The following is a 17,673-nucleotide window of genomic DNA, read 5'->3' on the forward strand; positions in this document are numbered from 1 at the left end:
AACCCCACCTCTTCACAAAGACATTCAACCCGGAATGACATTTATTGTTCTGTCTCTGTAGTTATGTGTAAAGCGCCCTTGGGTCCCATGAAAGGCGCTATAAAAATTTTAATTATTATGCAAAAGTAGTAAGATCAAAACTTGTGCATTTGATTATCTTGGTTTTTAACATCTAACGCATTTATGAAGTAATATTAATAGAAACTGGGCACAGAGAGAGACAAAATAATACATAACCACGTGGGAAAAACTAGCATAAAAAACCTTTAATGAGAAAAGAGTCAGTTACAGGAGCATGACATACACATATACTCTTCATTCACAGTTTTTCAATGGTTTTGATTAACAAATTTAAAGCAGAATTGCAAAGCATAGTTTTTATTTTTAAATATTGAACTAAAGGGATGTTTGCCCCAATGATGGCCCATGGTGAATTCAATGATTAAAACGACAAATACAGTAAAGAAAGAAAATCACCTACACTGACAATTAGAGGAAAAGAGAAATAACAGTAAACCTTGAAGACGGACAACAATATTGGAATCTACCAACAAAACCTGCTCTTTGAAGTTTTGTAGACAGTTTTAACTCTAGCAATGATGGCAGAGTGGTTCTAACCTTTAGTCAACTACTGACTGACATTGTTTTAAAACAGCTGTGACAGCCAACATGACATATGCAAGAATACAAAATGAACTAAATTAAAATCACTCCTACAAATAAGCCCAACATCATTCAAAGGAACACGGTGAAGTCTACATGGTGATCAGGACATGTCACAAGCACACAATCTTTAGAAAAGTGAAGTCTGATTTCAGCCTGACCAAGCTGCTCTTATGTGAAGGATTAGAAAGTTGCTTTTCATCATGAGTCTGACAATCTCACTGTTCACTGTACTGTACTTTTGTAAAGTGAAATCCCACCAATTTATGTGGAATTCCTGACTATAGGCCAATTTTAGCCAGGAAAAACGGTATTATTCCCTCTCGTGCTTCAGAATGTTTTTCAGTATGTACATCTACTTGAAGACAAAGATACAAATGAAAAGCATTATTAAGGAGCAACTTAACACCTTGTTTTACATTGAACACAAACCCTTAGCAAATGAAAAAGAAATACTTGAAGCCCAAACCCTCACAGCTCTGAGATTGTTCCTCTCAACCTGTTGAAACTGATGCATTTCAGCCATTTTCACACGCTTTTCGTGGCTACATATTACAACCCAGAGCAAGCCAGAGTTCATAGAACTGTAATTACATTTGTAACTCAGGGTTTGACCTCTAACCCAGCCAGCAATGGCTTGTGTTTCACTTGCACAACTCCAAGTTTCTTTCTTACCAGTCAAAATTCAAAGCAGTAACTTCACTCCCCCTTGCAGTTCAGCGTGTCCCATGGGACGTACACAGATTTATGTGGGTCAAGTTAGTAGAACTACTAGATTTTTTTTTTGCAAAAACAAAAATAACTTGCTTTTACAGATGCTATAGAATGAGACTAGGATCTAATAAAAGATACACAGTACCTCAAGAAGCAGTTGTAGTGGTTACGTACTATTTAAATATCAACACATTGCTTCAGCAAACACTGGCGTACTGGCTAGAAAGGCAGAAAGGATCATCTCTGGTAGTTGTGACAAAGCTGGGGGGAGCATGTATGATGGCAGGATTTATATTCCAGGTAAAACAACTAAAAAGTAAACAGTATTCACATTCACATACTCAATGTACTCAAACTCACATTTGACTACACGCTCCTGTGTATGGCTATTCAATTCATAGTAAATGCTAATGCTGAAGTCAGAGAAAAAGGATCACAAATGAATTGGTTAATGAAACAGGTTTGATTCAGTGACACAGAAAACTGATGCTGAAAATGATATTTGGGGCGTAACAGTGACAAACCTTTACATCCACTTATCATAACGGAGAAATGTTAGTAACTTTAGAAAGTAAATGAAGCCAAATAACTTCTGATGTTACATGCAGAAAGGACTGGAACATAAGAAAGAGCTTGTGTTTATTGGTCCTAGCTAGGCACTTCAAACAGCACACGTGACTTTAGTTCTAACTTTAACATACAACATAGAGCGCGACGAATAAATCATTCATTTACAAAAAGCTACCATTAATCTCCTTAAGCTGACGTAAGGGCTTGTCTGGTTTATAAGGTGCTCTCAAATGCATGGGAGCTCAATACCGTTTTACTTTTTTTCAGTGCAACAAAAAGAAGTCTACAGTGATCCACAGGTTGACTGGTCTTCACAGCAGCTACATGTCAGATTAAAGCTGCACGCTGGCAGCACCAAGGGGCAGTGAGAAATCATGTAACATGATGTCAGTAAACTACACACAGCATCTGTGATTGATTCTGAAGTTTTTGTTAAGTCTCTTCCTGTTGATGTAGAAGTGGGGCAGATATGTTAAATCTACAGTGTCTCCAAAAAAAAATCTTCTATGGCAGCTTTATCTCATCTATCTTCTATAACACAAGATTAAAAAAAAAAAGAATATTTCACAGCTGGCTCTCTCACCAGTTCCTGATCTCTTCAGCTGTTCTTCTCAGGTGTTCTCTTGGCTCTGGGCATCAGACCCACGAGGTTGTTCGATTGTATGGTTCAGTAAAGCTAGTGCAGTGTTTGCATTGTTGTGTTGTATGTTGATCAAAAAAAACATACATTCTGAAAACCTATGTGGATCAACCACTCTCTGATCAATAGAAACGCTTGCGTCGGTTTTCCTTCCAGCGCCCATAAACCACCATCCCCACCACTGCCAGCACACCCAGGCCCAGGATGGAGAAGAGGAGGGTGAAGAAGAACTGGACTCCGCTCATCCCTTCCTCCTGGACTTCCACTGCGAAGCAAAAGAATGACGATTCATTATAAAAAAGATCAGGATCCCAAGCAGTGTTCAGGTTAACTTTATACAACCACTTCATGAAAAAGAATTTATTTTAGACCAAGGCTGTCAGCTTCTTCCACAAAATAAAATGGGGTTATGCCATTTTGAGTATCATTGCTTAGAGAGATGAACTGCCTAGCCCGAGAGTACCAGACACTGAACAAAGGGCACATGAGACAGCAATTCCCCTAGAAACACTGGTTATTAATATATAGTATTAACAGTTTGTTCGTTTTGTGGACAAAGCTGCTTTGCAATGGAGAGGCATCTACAATCAGTCTCTTTGGAAGTTTCTCTGGAAGATTTGGGCATTTCCAAAGGAGAAGCCTAATGAAAAAAGCTGCACCCCATTTACACCTGCCATAATGAGGTGCATTATGGCAGGTGTAGGATCCAGGGTTTTTGGAACTTGACTCATTCTAGATATTAAAAGGGTACCTTGGCTTCTGCTACTTTCATTTTGAATTGCACAGAAAACATGAAGTACTCATACAAACAGAGACACCACCACAATCTTTTTTCTACCCTGAAAAAGGAAGTTGAGAGAATTCCTCAAGTGAACCACAATCTCCGGCTCGTCATGTGACTGTAAATGATGAGTGATGGTAATGTTATTAGGGGTGCAACAAGAACAGTCGACAAAAAACGATTATTAAATTAGTTGCCAACAAATTTAACAATCAATTCGTTCATTGGGCGATAGACATGGTCAGCTTAACGGAGTAAAGTGATGTGAACAGTAAAGTTAATAAAACAACACAACATCAGCGATAGTATTAACACCTTCACAACCTAAAAACCTCCAGTGTGTGGAAGCACTTGACTCTTCACTTTGCCAAAAAGGTTGTGAACTGCAGAATTTGCAAAGTTGACCTCTCCTGGTCTGGGAGCACCTCAGTTATGCCGGAGCATCTAGAGAGGAGGCACATAATGTTGTGGCTCTCTGGATGACGAAGACTCGTCTCGGTAAGATAGTTAGCAAGCTAGCTTAACGTTAAAGCCGTGTTACTTCATGTATTGAGCTATAACGTTTTCTATATATTTTCCCTCGGTCAATCAATCGTTAATGACGGTTAGCGTAGCAAATAATTATTATAGCACAACGGTCCTGTTCACTTTACAGATGTGACCTGACTTTACAATCATAAACAATGCATCGTTCATGGCGACGTTTACAGCTGGACAATGTGTTGCTGCCGAGTGCACAGGATAAGACAACACCAGACAATTTCTTACTTTGTTAAAAAATAAGAAAACAGTTCTGTCTCTGCATAAGGTGGCAGCTAATCCACACCAGACCTCCATAAAAAAACAAGGAGGTTTGTGAGTTGTTGGCTATGGGGGTATTATATACACTTTTGAAACTCTGTCTACTGCAAAATCGTTATTATTGGTCCCCTCTTGTAAATTTGGCAGATGTGACACATGAAGTTGTTCCTTGTTAGTTTGTCCCCGTATGTTGCAGTACCAATGCGTAAACTACTCCGTCCGTAGACAGCAGATCAGCTGTTCAGATGAGTGTTCGCACAGCGCTATGCGCACACACTTTTATTGCTTACTGAATAGAGCTGTTTGGTCCATGAAAGGCCTTGATTTCAGTGGAACTTTCTGTTGCAGCATCAGAAACGTTCATTAAAAGATGTATTTTTGAAAGCAGCATTCATTTGATTGTCTTGTCTGTTACTTAGCATCTAAACCAAACTCAAGTTTAATTTAAAAGCTGATAACTTAATGAGAGACATTGTGTAATTTTGCGATTCATAATCCGAATTCGTCGATTACTTGTTTTAATAATGGACAGATTGATCAACTATCAAAATAGTCGTCAGTTGCAGCCCTAATATTTAGTAGCTATAGTATTAAATCTAGGCGTCTATGTATTGTATAATCATGCAACCTTCTAAGAAAGAACTTCACAGTCCACAGAGCGGACAGGGCCATGCTGTATCTACCTTGGAACTGTTCCATGTTGTCAACCCTGGGGATGGTGACCTCCTCCTCTTCCTCATCCTCAGGAGTCCTCTCTACTGTCAGCTGGTACAACTTCATGGAGATGATGTCATGGTTATCTAGAGCCACATGCACAAGTCAGTAATTAACACATGAAGAGGGACTTCAAACAAACCTCTTGGGCCCATTTGCTGTTTCTTCTGTCATCTTAGCATCATTTAAGATGTAATTAACATTTCATTCCACTTAATCTAATTAAACAAAGGTTCCCAGTGGTCAGATTCCTCATACCTGACAGGTCTCCAGTGGCGGATGAGGCACCAAAAAAGTAGCCTGTGGGTAGCCGCAGTCCTGTGATGTCCGCACAGTCTTTCCATTCCTGCTTACCATCTACGTCCACCATGAGCTGGAGAGCGGAGGAAGGTCAGCATGAGTCACTGACAGAGGATAAACTAATGCTAGGAGTTATCTTTATCAACCGTTTTCTCATTTTATTTCATAGGTATAAACTACACTGATGAGTTCTGGTTGAAATATGTTTGTTTTATGAACAGGAAGACTATTTATCTGGGAGTGCCGGGATTCTGTTTTCATGGGAATCCTTTAACCTGAAATTATTTTTTCAACATTTAATATGATTGTCATCCTGGCTTTTAAATCCTGCCTTGGGGGTTTTTCCATGATGAAAAAATGTAACTTATAATTGTTATTTTCACGCTTTATGACATGACTATGTAACATTTAAACACAATTTAAATGTTGATCTAAAAACCAACATGTAAATATAATGTATTAATCCCACCATGGTTACAGGATTTCTTACCGTGAGTCTGTTTTTGGAGTATCTGACGAGCAGAAATGTATCGTAAATTGCGTTGCGCACCATAGCTGTACATCCTCCGAGCTCAGTGGGCCGTCCATCATAGTCATGGTCATATGACAGAGTCCCATTCCCCAGCATCACTGATATATACGGGAAAGTCCTCTGTGAGGAAGACGGCAGTGTTAAACACACACTGTACAACACAGACACACTCAAAGTACACCTTTACTCTGCTATTTCAGCTGCAGTACCACAATTTGACACCAGACACGCATCAACACAGGTGTATGTAATGACATAATGTGGGATGGTGAACTGGTGAATGCAATGGATGAACATCCTCAGCTCATCAATAAACAGCTGTTTCTGATGCTACCTGAATTCCAGATAGTGTCCTCTGGCCATTCGAGTGGGTTGCAGAAAGAGAAATATGACACACTCCTGGGATCAGTTCATTACTGAAAATAAGAAGCCAGGCAAGACGAGCAGGCTGTACCATGCAAGGCTTTTACATTGTGTGCCATTAGGCATGCCGGGGTTGTCTTCAATCATTTCTGGGGCAAAGATCACTTTTGACATGTTCATGTGGTCTCCATTTAGTTTCTACTGTATCTGTCACTCACATCATGGTTCTTGTCAGCGTTGGGGTAGGTGTCCACAAATATTCCCAATCCAATGAACTGGTTCATGTTGCCAAACACAGGACCTGCAAAGAAAGAGGGAGGTCTGTCAGGCAATTCTCAGAATGCGATCCATTCAATTAATAACAATTGAAAAGGCTACACCAGCCGCATGTTTACAATTTCACCCCCATTCACGTTAGCAGAGGGCTAAACCAGAAGTTAGCCTGCTCGGCCAGCAAAACTCAACATAGTGGACGCTGTAGCGCTACCGCCGACTAGCGTTTGGGGGTGTAATTGCAGAATGACGAAGATGCCGACACACAAGTATAAATATATGCCGTGCTACGCCGTAGGCTACGCACGTAGACCCTACGCAGAACTACAAATCAAGCTTAACTGGAATCAGGTGTCCAATGAGGTTTGGATCCGATCTGGAAAAATCACATTTCATGTGTTTTTTGTTTGCTGTCCAGATTTTCTACAATCAATCTGGATTTGCCAAAAACATTATTTGGGCTGACGGCCTGAATGAGGCCTTGGTGCCACATGCAGATCTTGCCAGTCACTTTGCACAGAATGTACTGAGATGAAATCACTGATGTGTCAATCATATCATCTGACTATGACACAGCAAAGATTACAAAGAAGCACATTAAAATATTTGCTTATTCCTTTAAAAATCGTTCTCCTTTGTTTTGTTGAGCAGAAAGATGAGCCAACTCTTAAGACTAGGCTTTGTAAATATGCTCCTGGAATACTGGGTTCATATTACATGAAATCATTTGTAGCACCTAGTTCATTTTCGTTGTATGAGACATGACACCTCAACAGTGATCCAATCTCTACCTACCGTTCTGCATGCGATCTTTGGTTAACCAGACAGCCAGTCCATCCCCATTCAAATTCTTCTTTCCCAGGCCATGGATTTTAAAGTGCACCTTGAGCTCCCAGTCCTGCAAGAAGAAAGGCTAGAAAGCCAGAGAAAGAAACACAGGCAGGTTATTCCTGTGCTATGATATGTGTACTAAGCATTTGTCAACGGAACTGAGTAACACACTATGCTTTTGAAACAGGCTGAGTTAGTCTAAAGTTTAAGTGTCAGTACTTTAGACTGTCAGTCTATACTATATTCATAAAAGGTGTATACATATAATATAAAATTTTTATGTCAATGTCATGTTAAGTGGTTCTGTGTACTTCTCTCAAACAGGCAGGTTAAGGTGTGTAGGATGTGTGCAGAGTGAGTGGGATGTGCAATTTTTTACAGCAGACTTACAATTCGACTCCAAACAGCTCCCTGTCTGCTCTGCAGGTCTGGGGTCAGCCTCACATAGTCAGGCGTAACCATGGCCGTGCCCATCAGATCCCACTGTGAAGAACTAGAGAAACCTAACCCTGCACAGCAGAAATATATCTGTTAGCTACAGTATTCAGGCCAGTTTCTACAGTAACTTTAAATTGTAGGGATTCCTCCAACTATTCTCGGTCTATAAACAATACAATACACCAGGCTGCACACTGTCCAAACTGCCCTTTAAAATCTCTGAATTGTATTTCATTTTACTTACTGGTCAAATACACACGAACCAAATTGTAACTTTGTTTCAACATTATGTTAAGGTAAAAAAAAAAAATAGTGATCTGCGACAAAAGCAAAATATTTTTGTTAAATTGTCTCTTGCCAACTTGAGGGTGGTTGTTGTTTTAAGGATCATGTCGGCTAACATTTCTGTAACGTTACTTAGCACTTACTGGTGTATCGTGTGTAAAACGAGCATGAAACAAACACTGTAACACTCTAGTGTAAGCAGAGAGGAGTTCGTTAACTTGGTTGGTTAAATTTACGTTAAGCTAACGTTAGACTTTATTATCATTACTAACAAGCTAACTAACGTTAGCTGTTATTCCTGAGCCAACAATAGCTATCAAGATGTCTCACGTAACAGTTAACCACAAGTGCCTGAGGGGCACAGAGTTCCTCTGAGTTAATAATTAACGTTATACTGCTGACACAGCACTAGCTATCCATGAGTTGCGCGGAATTAAACGCAATGCTCATTTACGTTTCAAAGAATTGTTTTTGTTAGTTACAGTTAACTTAATTTAGCTTAATTACACTCGTTAGCTAACGTGTGCGTTAAGGTAACCGCTAGGGTTATTTGACAGTCACCAACTTACCACGGTATGGCTTTGCCAGAGAATACTCCCGCTTCAAAAAGTCCTCCATAAAGTCCTGGCTGTCTGCCAGCGACTGGCTCATCAATATACAAACGGTAACAAACAAACATGTTAATTCACGGGTGTTTTTAAAATGAAACATTGGATATAAAAACCAGAAACTTCGCAATCGATCCAGATTTGATTTGGTTACAGTGGCAACCATCTTTACACTCCCACTTCAAACTAGTCACGTGGTTTCACGCAAGTCAGCGGAAAAACCCTACCACTAACTTCCGGTTATAAAACCAGCTTAAAAGCGTTCAAATCAAACTGAGAATTAACTTTATTTTTATTAATTACATTGTTATTTTTATGAGTGGTGGCAAAATAATTCATAAATTTCACTTGGTACAAAATAGTAGGACTACTTAATGAAATATTTAGAACATAGGGATATTAGCCTAAGAATCAGGGTAAAAGTAGTGATTTGGGGCATTCAGGATGTTATATTATAAAAAATATTATTGGTTTATTATTACTAATACCCAAAATTTAAATCAGCAATTTAATGTTGTGGGTTGAGCTAAATTTAACCACTTTAGTTTTGATGTAATAGCGGCCGATACAGCTGTTGGCTTAAAGTAGTGCATCTTATTTTATGAGTTCTGATATGTTTTATAAATGCCAAACAAATAGTATAGTAAAACATTAAAAGTACCTGTGGCATGTTGTATTAAAATACTGGCTGTTTTTTGTCCTTTCTTAAAATAGGTTTTAGTCTAGTTAAAGGTTTAATGAATTCCATAACACTCTCTCTTTGGCAGTTTAAACAAAATTCTATTGGCTGAAACTATGTCAAATATGTAGTACTGAAGCTTTATAACCAATATTTAAAATGTTTGGGCTAGACTTCTGAAATCACTTATAATGTAAATGTAAATAAAGAGAGAGAAAGCTTAGCCTAATCTAAAAGCTACTGAAAAGCATATTCACATGGTACAACAGGGCCAAAGCTGCAAATGACCAGTCAAAGAGATAAGAACACTAGGCTTGAGAACAGTGCAACAGTGCAGCGTCTTTAGCGCATCAAGTATTTTCACAACTGTGCAACAACAACACAAATGTGCAAATCCATTGTGAAAGTCCTGTTGACATAAAATTCCTGTTTTAGGCCTGTTCTTGTTATCTCAGAATTGGAATGTAAATGCTTTGAAATAATTGAAATAGCTCATATTAAACACATATTTAATATTACCACACGGACTTCCTGAATATTGCAGGGATGGTGATGACCCACATCTTCTGCCAAGTGTGAGCATAAGAGGAGGTGGTGATTTACCCTGACCTCTGTCAAGGAGTCTTGAGGTATTTGGTAGAAAACAGCTCCATCGTCTGGCAGCAGGGCCTCATGTCCAAACCATATTGTACATAAAGAGATTAGATTAGAGATTTAAAACAGTTGATTGATTGATTGATGTATTTATTTCAAGAAGAAGAAGAACAACAAACAGTGGTAAAAACAGAACAAAATATAAAATCCATATTTTCCAGTAGTTAAACACTTCTATTTACATGTAAGAAAGGGAGAAGAAAGAAGGTATGTGTGTCAGGAGTGCATACTATCAGTACAGGCTGCTCACAAGGCAGCATTCTTTCCCCTGTGCTTTTTTCTCTATTCACAAATGAATTTTCCATAAATAATAGTACCATTAAACAACAGAGCCAGTTGTACTTAATGGTCAAGTAGTTGAAACTGTGGGAACTTTTAAGTATTTAGGCACGGTTGTTGACAACCATTTGAGTTTTATAGATAATACAGATAATATTTTTAAGAAATGTTCACAACGACTTAATCTCCTCAGAAGACTGAACTGCCTGGGCGTTAGTGCTCAGATTATTGAACTAGTATATATCACACACATTGAAAGTGTTTTAACCTTTCATCTCTCTGCTTGGTTTGGTCATTTAAATTGCAAGCTTAAGAACAAGCTTAACAGGATAGTGTTAATGGCTAGTAAAATAGTAGGAAATCCTCAAAAACATCTGACCCAAATATATACTGACAGAATGAGAAAGAAGGCTCGACAAATCACTACAGACAGCACTCACCCTCTTTCTAGCCAGTTTGAGCTTCTGAAGTCTGAGAGGCGCTTCAGGGTGCCTCTTGCAAAAAGTACTTTTTGGAAATCTTTTCTGCCAAATGCTATTGGAATCCTGAATCAAACCAAGTAACTATAGCAAATGAATTATCCTGATGTATTTAAAGTACATTTATTTATATGATTGATGAAAAATTTCCATCTCGGTGGATAATAAAGATTCATTCATTCATTCATTCATTCATTCAAGTGAAACATATACTCCTACCCCTTAATTCACTAAATACATCTACTAACAATAATAAGTCAACGAAACTAATACATCTATAAAATTATAAATCTAAACAAAAAATGAATATACAAACTTAGAACTACACTCACATCTATTCAATCACACAGACAAGTCTATATATTATACATAACTACATTCTAATCTACATATAAGTTAATGAGAACCCCTGGTGATTATTAGAAGCCTTCTTCATCTCTGTGCCTCTTAATATAATTTATAATAATAATAATTTTATAATTTCTTTGTACTGGTTGTTTGAATACCGGGAGAGGTCTGTTGAAATGCAAAACCTCACCTCCCAGCTGGATATGTTCACTGTGAAGGAGTCACACAGGTTCAGTCCCTCAACTATTCTTACCCTTCACTGACAACTACTGAAAACACTTGCTGCTTTTTAGGTACAATCAGTTCACTTCTTGATGTAGTCCAGATAACTTTACTATATTGTTTTTTTAATAAGCTATAACATTAATTTTCTTATTGGCTCAGATTTCTGAAATCATTAAAACCACCAAAAACTGAATATTTCCGTAAGCAGCTTTAGCATAAAATATGTTTTCCTCTATGCACTCAGGACCATGTTGCAGGATGAGCACTGGATTTATCAACAATTAATCCATGTTGGATGGTAATATGTTCTAATCATACAAGTTTCTTAATTTGAATCATGGATATCGAGTCTTAAAAGCTTCCATCTGCCTGTTCAAGCAAATCTTACTCTAACATGAAGGAGAGTTCAGTCTGAGGTAAAGAGCAAACAGCGAAATTCCAGTAGGGGATTACCATGTTTTGTCTGTGTTGGTACAACTTGTGCTGCTTTCTACTTTAAAGCTGCATTAAATCTTTTTTTTTATCTCTTCTTTTTTGCCCTTTTGGGGGAAGCTCAACAAGCTGAAAACACAACATTGACATGTTATATTATTATTTTTTCTGGGCATGTTCGTTGCCTATTTACAAATCCAGCAGACACAGAGCAACACTCTCAATTATTTGGAATCATGTTTCTCTCCACCAGATCAAATTAAGTCCAATGTTCACTCTCCTTTTAGCATGGTTTTTGACAGACAATGTGAGGGACAGGAGACCATGCTTCCACCCAGCTGTCCAGAGCCGGAAGATGGCGAGGTGCAGAATCTGTGCAGAAGGAATAACATTTCAATCATTTCAGAGCTTTTTATCTTTAGAAATGTAGTGTTCTGTCACATTGCCTCCCTACTAAGTAGAAAACCCCCTACTGAGAAATGTAGCTGAACTAGTAGCAACTCCCCATCGGCAATGAGCTGGAAAACTCGGTGAAGTTTAAGAAACTGCAGACTGATCTGTGACTATGTCACTATGAGTGACCCCTTTCATCTTTTGCATTTTCCAGCAGCTTAATGGTCTATGGATTACAGAAAGTTGAATGGCAGGTAGATAATCAATAAGTTTACAGCTTGCACTTCCCAACCCTACATTTATTCACAATGTCTGGTTCAACGCTGAATTACAGGGGACTCAGCTCTTTGCAGAGTCTGCTTGCTCGCTCACGCAGCCTTGTTGTGTCTCATAAAAGAATGGTGCTTGGTTCGATTAATGGACAGAGCCAAGTATTGACATGCAATGTAGGACACCGGGCTTGTGTCAGGATAATACAAAATAATACAGTAATGCAGTCAAGTTGAGGGTGATGCTATTGCTCCTCAGAGACAGACAAAAAGACAGAGTGGGAATAAGAGAGCAAACATGAAGGTGTTTATGATCCAGCGGTGACTTGGGGCCCTTAGTATTTCCTGTATATGTCCCATGGGAAGATATTATTCACTTTCATTGAGAAAGCCAGCTGAACCTTGAAACCTGAAACATCAGCGTCTAGCACCTCTCCTGACACCCACGCATCACCATTTGTGTATCCCGTAATCCGTGGCGGAGACCAACACATACAGCACGGGGCTGTCTGCGGGGCCATAAATTCTGCCTCAGCTTATTGAGTGGAGAGGATTGCAGGGCATGCTGCATGCAGTCGCGTCCCGCTGTGACAGACTTGCACTGTAATCCCTGTTTGTAAGGTCAGGAGATATTTTAATATCTGTTGGTCACAGTCAGATTCAGTGCTCATCTTCATTAAAGCCATCCACACCTGTTGTAGTGTAAACAAATGGGAGTGAATGTTTCCCAGGGGAAGAGAACTTTTACGCAACCACATGCTCTGTGATTCCAGCAATGTAGCCTATGTGTGTTCAACAGAGTTGGAAATGAACAAACAATGTAGTATATTGCAACATGGTTCACTACATAGATAAAAGAGGATCTCTGCAGAATCTCTGTTTGTCTGTCATGTCATGACAATACAAGATGGATTACCAAACAGGCAAAGCAAGGAACTGCCCTAAGGCCTTATTGTTCCCAACTTGTAAAAACTTGCATTTTTTTTGCAACATTGCAACAGGTATGCTTGATTGTGATCTGACCTCAATATGCAAATTAGCTATGTAGGGCTGGTGAACTCCCATCCCAAGTCAAGCACAGCAATGTCACAAATGGACGTCATTCATTTCTAATTCACTGGCTTTGGAATTTACAATCCCACCCAGATATGTTTTCAGACACAAAAATATTCTGTTTTGAACAATAGCATGTGTTCTGATTTGTTTTTTCCACAAAAAAGTCCAATTACTTCTTTTTTAAAAATCTACTCAGTGTGCCAAAATACCAATCAAAGATAAAAAAGTAAAGCACAGTGTTTACATACAATTATTATGTATGTTTGTATTTATGTGTGTATCTATCTATCTATGAGCTTTTAATATATTTTTTGTGGGATTGAAAATTTACAATTTGAAGCATTACATGTTTATGATGAAAATATGTACTAGAGAACAAGTAGGCCTACCTCAAACTGGGACTGTAACTTTTGAAATAAGTAATCCCATGTTTTTCTTTCAAAAATTAAAAGAATAAATAAGCAACAAAATGCTCCCTCCTCAATTCAGCACACTCAGGGTTTGTTTGTTTTTTGCCGATGCAACCATTCTTGGTTTGGCATGTTCAGTAGCTTCCGATAGATAATGTTAGCTAATCTTAGCAAAATTTGATTTGAAAAGTTGATATTTCTGTGTAATTGGCACGAGTGTTCACCTTGAAGTTGACTCGTGCTACCATTACACGTGGTGTAGCATGTTTTAGCATTTACCATCACATATATAAAGATTTCCAGAAGAAATAGCATACTGAAAGCTGTGTTGACGGATGATGACATCACTTGGATGTGAGCTGTTCGCACTAACCATGCAGCAGGTTCTTTGATGGACACTTCAGTTTACATTGCACATACAGAGTCCTGCTGAACCAGGGTGTCCAGCCTCCTGACAAGCTCACAGTGTGAAGCAACGAATGATTAAATAATGAGGAGACTTTAATGCTTCTTCTGGCAGGACATGTGTCTGTTAATATACGACCACTTACAGCAGACAATAACTGTCCTCTTTGTGTGCTTAAAGAGTGCAGACATTAAGAACAGGCAAACACCTCTGGACATAAATATTCACACTATTCAAATCAACAGGCCTGAGAGAATATTGTCAGAGCAGTCAGTGGGGTGAAATATAGTCACTGCTTCAGATGCACTTTAATGGGCTTTTCATCCCCCCCCGCTCTTTGTGCTGACAAAAAGGAAAACACATCTTCTTAATTGAAACACTCTTTTCCTAACTATGTTCTCTTCAGGATGTGTTACCCAGACACATCTCTCTGCCAATACTTCACAGCCATGGCGGACATGGCAGACTGTTATTTTATGTACATTTTCATTCATGATATTATGATAAATACAACTAATTTAATCCTGCTAATTCATACATTATACTATTCGTCATTATATAGTGTTTGCATCAATATTATAACGTCAGGAAAGTTGAATGGAGCACCGCTTTCCACACTTTGTCTCAGCTGACTGGTTGGTGTGAGGTGGAGAGCAGGAAGTTGGGTTTTGACCAAATTTGTAAATGCAGAGAACACTTCTTCTTAAAAAGATTGATGTCCTCGTGCAGTGGAAAGCTACTCCAGAAAATTAGTAACAGTCTGCCAGCTTCTGTAAATTATCCAGAAAAGTGCACTGGTGTTCAGTTTAGTGCTCAGTTTTCAGTCGTCCACATTGACATTCTGTTTTTGTATTGATAACTGTATATAAATAATGAATTAGCTCCACGCTTAACACTTTAGTATAATGATGTGTGACCCTGAACAGGTTAAATGGATGGAAGAATTAATATATTTTAAAAGGAGATATTTAGAACTTAACATGTCAATGTTTGATTTTCGAAACTATTCCAACTTAACATCCACATTCATCATTCCCCAGGGATATTTAGCTGCACATGGCGGTCATGCAACAACTTCACCTGTTATGAACAAAGGGGAATGTGTTTCTGCTGCTTTTCGTTTTTTGTGCATTTGTGCAACTTCATTATTCTCCTATATAAAGATTGGGTATACAGTTTACCATTTATATTAATCACTAATTTCATTTACAACTGCTTCAAGTTCTCCTTTTCCTTTTCTTAGGTTTGATATAATCTTTGTGGCTGATCTTCTTCAAACTAGTAGCTACCAAAGTGTTACATGACTTCACATTGACCATTGTAATTGCAAAACACTATTATATAGTGTCAGGTCAATTTTATTTATAGACCCCAAAACCAACTAAAAAAATATCAACCTGCAACACCCTCTATGATTAGACCCTTGATTTGGATAAGGAACTCTACAACAAAATAAACAAAAACAAGTGGGAGATATTCGGAAGAACAACAGATTAGTTATCTGCTGCTGCTGGAAATTAGGTTGATGAGAGCTAAATGTTGAACTGTCAAGCACATTTGTGTTCACTTCTCGTTCAATTGTCAATATTCAAAATCTACACAGTTGATTTCTCACCTCAAAACTTTTCAGAAGTGGATTTAGTGATAAAATTAAACTGTAAAATATAAAACTTTCTTTTGCTGGCCTCTGTCTGGCGCACACAATGATGAAGCAGTGACTAGTGACAATTTTCTCTGACCAATCAGCAGTCTGTCGTGTTTTCACGTTACATTTTAGTATCCCTCAGCTCGCTTGGAACCTCGACGGAGGTGAGGTGATACGAAAAAAAGTACCTGGAAGCAGGTACAGGTACAACATTTCTGCAATGGAAAACCAAACAAAGACGAGTCGAGCCAAAGGGCCTCCGCTCAGACTAGCTTGGTTTGAGGGCGTGCCTGACCGCATCTGACGCGTTTTCATTGTGACATCACAAGTAAAGGAAGAAAAGGCTGGACTACAAACGAGCTGTTTTCAAGTGGTTCAGAGCAGAGCTTTCTGTGGGAGATGGGAACTCCCTTTGGGCTGGACTTTGGGCTTTTTCACTTTGCAAAGCTGTTACATGCACAAAAAAGATATATAACTCAATAAAGGAGAGGGGAAAAGCCAAAAAGCATAATACCACCTCTTTAAGGAGTCACCCAGCCTGGAGGGAAAAGCTGCTCTGCAGTCTGGTGGTGTGGCAGCAGAAACTTATATATCTCTTCCCAGAAGGCAGCAGGCTGGCTGTGGCTGGGGTGGGCATTGTCCTTTAGTATCCTTTGGGCTCAGGAGATGGGTACCAATGATCTTCTGCAGTTTTAATCACCCGCTGCAGAGCCCTCCTGTCCTGGGCCGTGCACAGCCCATGCCAGTTAGTGATGTTTCCAGTCAGAATGCTTTCTATTGCTCCTCTGTAAAAGCTGACAAGAACTTGGCACGGGAATTTGGGCTGTAGGACCCCTTGCCTGTCAAGACATGGACTCCGCTAGACCTCTGAAGTTGTACTGTGGTATCTGATACCAGCAGATCTTTAAAGTCCTTTAAGTTGCAAGGTGGGGCCTCCATGGATCAGACTTGTTTGTCCAGCACATCCCACAGATGCTCGATTGGATTGAGATCTGGGCAATTATGAGGCAGCATTGAGACCTTGAACTCGTTGTTATGTTCCTCAAACCATTCCTGAACCATTTTTGATTTGCGGCAAGGCGCATTATCCTGCTGAAAGAAGCCACTACCATCGGGGAAGACCATGAAAGGGTGTAAACAGTAGAGGCAGACAATAAACTTAAAATTTTTATATACTTTTTTTATATACTTTTTTAAAAAGTATATAAAAGCCTATCTCTATAAATGATCTTATGTCTGTTTTTATTTTCTCATTTTATCTGGCCAACAACACAAAGAGATAGTTATTTAAATATGAGTTAGGTTCATAGGTTCACCACGCAGTCACATTATAATAATTAAATTATCTTGTGTCCTCCACATAACGTTTTTGTCTGGGTCAGAGGACGTCTCTTACTTAAATATTCAACTGCAGCAAGCCCACTGATCTCCCACTCAACATCATATTGAACAAAACCCAACAAAATGGTAGAGCCACAACATTAGCCTAAAATCAGTTCACACATAGGCTTATCGCCGGGGTTAGTTGTAATGGGTCACTATCCAACAAGCTATTAAACAAGCTACCAAACAAGCTAGGTAACGTTATGATAGCTAACAAAGCGGACTAATGGTAAAATACATCGGTTATCATCATTTTTTATCACAACTAATTGACTCATGACTCAGCATCATCTGTAGTAAAAAAAATCTCTTCATCCGATGTTTAAAGTGAGTTCAACAACTACTTTGTTTACTCCCACCGGACTCCTGTGTGTAGGTGACATAAAGGGGGAAAGTAGTAAGTGAACCAAACAACTCAAAAAGTTTCTAAACTTAGAACACTTTCTGCTGCCCCGTTTGCATTTAGTTTATTTTAGTACTTACACAATCATTATATCACTTG

The 17,673-nt window shown here is 38.8% G+C and overlaps 1 protein-coding gene across 2 annotated transcripts; it reads right to left on the reverse strand.

Annotated features, from left to right (window-relative positions):
• Window positions 1-248: 248 nt before the first annotated feature.
• Window positions 249-8,715, reverse strand: LOC119891673 (VIP36-like protein). 2 transcript variants are annotated; one of them, XM_038703476.1, is made up of 8 exons: window positions 8,475-8,715; window positions 7,573-7,691; window positions 7,147-7,264; window positions 6,297-6,379; window positions 5,674-5,835; window positions 5,142-5,256; window positions 4,853-4,969; window positions 249-2,852 (listed from the first exon to the last, which is right to left on the reverse strand). In XM_038703476.1, the coding sequence occupies exons 1-8, from the start codon at window positions 8,677-8,679 to the stop codon at window positions 2,710-2,712; spliced, it is 1,062 nt and encodes a 353-aa protein (XP_038559404.1). In that variant the 5' UTR covers window positions 8,680-8,715; the 3' UTR covers window positions 249-2,709. The 2 variants fall into 2 exon arrangements, with proteins under 2 accessions (XP_038559404.1, XP_038559405.1); XM_038703477.1 differs by lacking the exon at window positions 8,475-8,715 and adding an exon at window positions 8,049-8,197.
• Between the last annotated feature and the right edge of the window lie 8,958 nt (window positions 8,716-17,673).

This window comes from Micropterus salmoides, unplaced genomic scaffold (assembly GCF_014851395.1).
Source record: "Micropterus salmoides isolate LMB-PRFRI ecotype aquatic unplaced genomic scaffold, ASM1485139v1 Ms_hic_scaffold_7, whole genome shotgun sequence".
In the NCBI taxonomy this organism is placed as follows: Eukaryota; Metazoa; Chordata; class Actinopteri; order Centrarchiformes; family Centrarchidae; genus Micropterus; species Micropterus salmoides.